At 28.5% G+C, this 4634-nt stretch overlaps 1 protein-coding gene across 1 annotated transcript; it reads left to right on the top strand.

The window, feature by feature from the left end:
* Positions 1 to 141: 141 nt before the first annotated feature.
* On the top strand, positions 142 to 2933 carry LOC122635812 (glutamate receptor 1-like). Its single transcript, XM_043826479.1, has 7 exons — positions 142 to 485; positions 568 to 897; positions 982 to 1147; positions 1229 to 1437; positions 1557 to 1646; positions 2305 to 2468; positions 2537 to 2933. Exons 1-7 carry the CDS (start codon positions 195 to 197, stop codon positions 2826 to 2828), a joined length of 1542 nt encoding a protein of 513 aa, XP_043682414.1. The 5' UTR covers positions 142 to 194; the 3' UTR covers positions 2829 to 2933.
* The last annotated feature ends 1701 nt before the right edge of the window (positions 2934 to 4634 follow it).

Below are 4634 nucleotides of genomic sequence, written 5' to 3'. Positions count from 1 at the left end.
TGGAAGTGACAACGATAATGTTCAGATGGAGACGTGCATTTTCTTGGGAAGGTACAGTGACCGGGAACTTGTATTTTTCACAATTGCACAAATCAACGTACTACATCAAACAAATTATACGACCGTATTACATAGCGGTGATTTCTAATTACAACGCGATTAATGAATTTTCTTTAGCAACAAGTACCTTTGACATGTCTTCAGCTGTGTGGATAGTGATATTCATTTACAAAGAACATGGTCCCGACTATTGTCACAATCCACCAGGTAATATATTTCACTTGAGATTCAATACAGAAATGTTGGTCCGTTGTGGGACAGAAAGTATTTTACGAGAATGGTATTCGATTGATACAAATCAAATCGAGATGATGGATGTAGCAACTTGGAGCTTAAAGAAAGGAATTACTAAAATGGTACCAAATTTTCTTTACGAAAGGAGACATAATTTACAGGGTTTAATCATGAAAGCTGTTATAGTTAAGGTTAAATATCTTTAGTTTTCTGTCTTCTACTTAGAAATTTTGGTTTTATGGTTTTTTTTTCTTTCTTCTCTTTCTTTTTCAGACTTCAATCTTCTCAAGTATAAACAAGGATGGTGAATTAGTTGGTATATTCGGTAGAATATTGAGAGAACTTTGTGTCACTCTAAATTTTAGTTTCGACGTTGTCTCACAAGTGAAAGCATATGGACGATGGAATTCAAAAGAAAAGACTTGGTCTGGAGCAATTGCAGAATTATATTATGGACGTGCTGACATTTCTCTTTCAGACTTTTCTATGACTAATGAAAGATTAAATGTCGTTGACTTTACGATTCCTCTTATGACCTCGAAAAATATTCTCGTTATTCGAGAACCAGAAAATTTAACGGTTCAATGGTCGTCTCACTTTTTAGTACGATTATTTGTAATGAAATTTTTTATTCTTCTTCTCTTCATGCGTTAATCTTTATAAATTAAAAAATTGTTATTTTTATAGACTTTTACTTTTTCTGTTTGGATTGCTGTGTTCGGAGTATTAGTTGCTTCATCAATCTTCCTAGTCTTACTCAAAATTAAAAGTGGATCCGATAACAAAATAGGATATTTACTGATCGATAATTTATTGGAAATTTGGGGTATATTTTGCCAACAGGGACTCCCTGGTTTGTTTCAATATTTCTTGATTTACGTTTCATATCTTTCTTCTATTAGATATACTTACTCAAAGTATTCTTTTGCTACAGATTTTTCTCCTAAATCTTCGTTACGAATAGTATACTTTTCTTTATGTCTTTCGATTATTGTATTTTGGGCCGCCTATTCAGCTGCTTTAATAAGCTTTTTGACATCTGTAAATCACGTTTCACCATTTGATTCATTAGAGGGCTTCGTTGCAGACGGTACTTATCAACTTGCAGTTGTTCATGGTACGGCTTATTATGATAAGTTTGCAGTAAGTATGAAATAATGTTATTCCATGCTTATGTGTATAATGTATGTAATATTATATATAAATATATAAATATACATAATAATAATTATATGAAAACGAAATAAAATATTTATTTGTAGAATTCGAGAGATCCACTTGCAAAGGAGGTAATGAAATTGATGTTAGAAGAGGAAAAGTTGCCCCGTACTGAAACAGAAGGATTTAAGAGAGTACTATAAAATTATTATAAAAGAAAATATTAAATAACATACATATGTACTATTTGTTAAGTAACTATGCGTCAATATTTCGTGAATGATTTCCTCATCTATAGAGAAAAAAAAATAAGTTCTGTCAATATGAACGTGGAACTATTTAAGTTTTGAATAATAAAATTCTGAAGTGGAATTTTATAATACTCCAATTATGCTAATCTACTGGAATTATGATGCATACGGCAAACAGTTTTTTATATGAAATGTTCAAAATCCTTCTCTTGCTTGAATACAGGGCCTACTTTAACTCCATATTAAGTTCCCAACAGATTCCAAAATTCATCTCCGTAAGAATATGTATGTGGTAATTAATTTGCGGATAATGAAGATACTCAATATAACAATAAATTCATTGGATATGGTTATATATTTGAACATAATGTTCCTAATGTCTCAAATTTGATTCCAGGAAATAAACATAACTGGAGTTCGCTAATTGTAAGATCACATCTGAAAATATTATAACTTAAAAATTAAGCATATCCAGACCAATGTTGATAGAATCTATTTTTTTCTTCTCTACATATTAGAAATACATGTCTAATGTTTCGCTGTGAAATTTTGTTACGCCATGTATCTAGTTTTATTATTAATATTCGATATTAAATTACAGATTTGTAAAAATCGGAGATTAGCAATGTACACGTATGACGAAATTAAAAAAAGAGTAAATTATACAATTCTGTGTAAATTGATTCGCATTGACGCTGGGCATGTAAACAATTTTGCTTTAATTTTATCTAAGAACAATCCATTTACTGATGTCATCAATTTTCAGTAAGAATACAAGTGTCTAAGAATGTAAATTTTGATTTATTTGGTACTAAAATACTATCTCTTTCTAGGTTGCGGAAATTTATGGATAAGGGTGTGATGAGTCGCTTAAAAGATACATCATTTAAAAGGAAATCCAATAATATGATTCAGCATCAACCGGTTTCTCTAATCAGCGTAATATCGCTTATTTTTTTTTTATCAATTGGTATCGTCTTGAGTACTTGTATTCTTATCATAGAAAAGTATATTTTCATTTATAAAAGGAAGAAAATATCGACCGTACATAATATTTCGTCGATTAAATGGTCAGGATTTTCTGTAAAAAGAAAGAAAAATTTAATATTACAAAACATTACGTGAATCATGAATGTGAACGCTTAAATTATTCAAAATAACGGCAATGTACGTTCTCAAAGAATTTTTATATTGAGATTATAATTTTAATAGTAATTTAAAGAATAGAATAGAAATACGCGTAGACATATCTAAGTTTTTGCATAATTTCGTTTAGCTTTTTATTAAAATGGAACTGTTTCTTTTGTATTCTACATGTGGTGATGTATTTAACAGATTTGCTATATTTATCGAATGTTCGTACAGATTTTTTTTTTTTTTTTTGAAACTATTTCGAATTTATATGCTTGCACGAAGTATGATATACGTATGTATGTCATAGCATCAAAAATTATTACTTTCATTGTATGTATGAGTCATGATTAGACGATATAATGGAATCACATTTTCGCATATTTTGTTAAAAATATCTATTTCTATTTAATTCAAATTACTTTGATCAGAGTTTCAAATTTCTCATTGCAGCATTTAAAATGTATTGTATTATATCATATGTAAACTATTATATTTATATACAGATATAAGGAGTGATAATATATCTATTATATTAATATATAATATATATAACATATAGGTATATACATACTTATATATTATGAAATAATATCGTTTAACAAATATTAAATACTCTCATATTATATTTGCAATGCATGCAAAATGAATATATTGTTAATGAATATTATACATTTTTGTAATCTTTACAATCGCTTTCAAATATGTCCGCAAAATTGCGATAAGAAAATATGACTCCAAATTGAATCAGAAGAATACATTAATCTTTGCTTAGAACGTAATCTTGTCTCTCTTAGATTCAAATCAAACTGAATTAGGTACTGGATCGAACGAAGGAACTGACTTATTTTTCAGAATGGAACGATTTAAAGAACCTATCATGTTTTTAGCACTAAAAGTTAATGAAATCGGTTAAGTTCTTACATAAACTGAAGAATAACAGATGAATGAGAATTCAGTCATTTGTACAATACATTTTAATAAACATATAAACATACTAATAATTTTGTTACAATCGAAGAAGATCAATCTATTGTTCCATATGAAATAAATGTCAGCAACGCGACGGTCGTTATACACGTATTTTACTTATATACACACCAAAAAACATGTTTGATGCTAATAAATAGAATGCGATTGGTTTGATTGATTATCTCGTTTCTTCGTCTGTAAGGGAATCAGTAGGAAATATCAAGCTCCAAAATTATAGACATACTTTTACATGTTATAACAAAGTTACTGCAAATAGAACACAAAAATGTCGGTTTGAAACAGCTTTCGTGTCTTGTTGCTGAGCAACAATATTAACATACATGGCAAAAGAGAAACCTGGATTAGTCAAATATGTTCGACATACAAAAGTATTAATATTAATTTGGAAATTTGCAATTTTCTGAATATGAATATATTTTATGAAAAATTTTGTTATTTTTAATCAAGTTATTTTTGATGAGTATTATATAAATATTATATATTTCGAGTTGTATTTACTTGACAAAGGTTTTTTGTAAAATCTTCTGATAATCTTTTGAGAATCTTCTGATAAATGATATAAAACGTTTAATCCTTTAATTGAATTCATCTTAGAGAAATATTCTTAGAGTACTTATATCGTGGAATATGTCAACTACATGCAACTAAAATTAATAGAGGCATCAGTAATATAAAATATCAACATATAGAAAGAATGAATGAGCCTCTCTACTTAGATATTGTTGAGATCTAAAAAAATGAAGGTAGACATGTTTAACACAGTCGAAATTACTAGTCAAGACGCCGTTTGATATTTATTGCGCGATC

This window comes from Vespula pensylvanica, chromosome 19 (assembly GCF_014466175.1).
Source record: "Vespula pensylvanica isolate Volc-1 chromosome 19, ASM1446617v1, whole genome shotgun sequence".
NCBI classification, from domain to species: domain Eukaryota; kingdom Metazoa; phylum Arthropoda; class Insecta; order Hymenoptera; family Vespidae; genus Vespula; species Vespula pensylvanica.
Note: the sequence above shows the minus strand (reverse complement) of the source record. Positions and strands in the feature narration are given on the sequence as shown.

What these genes read in the sequence shown, in the direction of transcription:
- LOC122635812 (XM_043826479.1), top strand. Translation starts at nt 195, where the DNA reads ATGTCTTCAGCTGTGTGGATAGTGATATTCATTTACAAAGAACATGGT. An exon ending in TGAAAGCTGTTATAGTTAAG is followed by an intron (nt 486 to 567) that starts GTTAAATATCTT and finishes TTTCTTTTTCAG; the next exon opens with ACTTCAATCTTCTCAAGTAT. An exon ending in TTGCCAACAGGGACTCCCTG is followed by an intron (nt 1,148 to 1,228) that starts GTTTGTTTCAAT and finishes CTTTTGCTACAG; the next exon opens with ATTTTTCTCCTAAATCTTCG.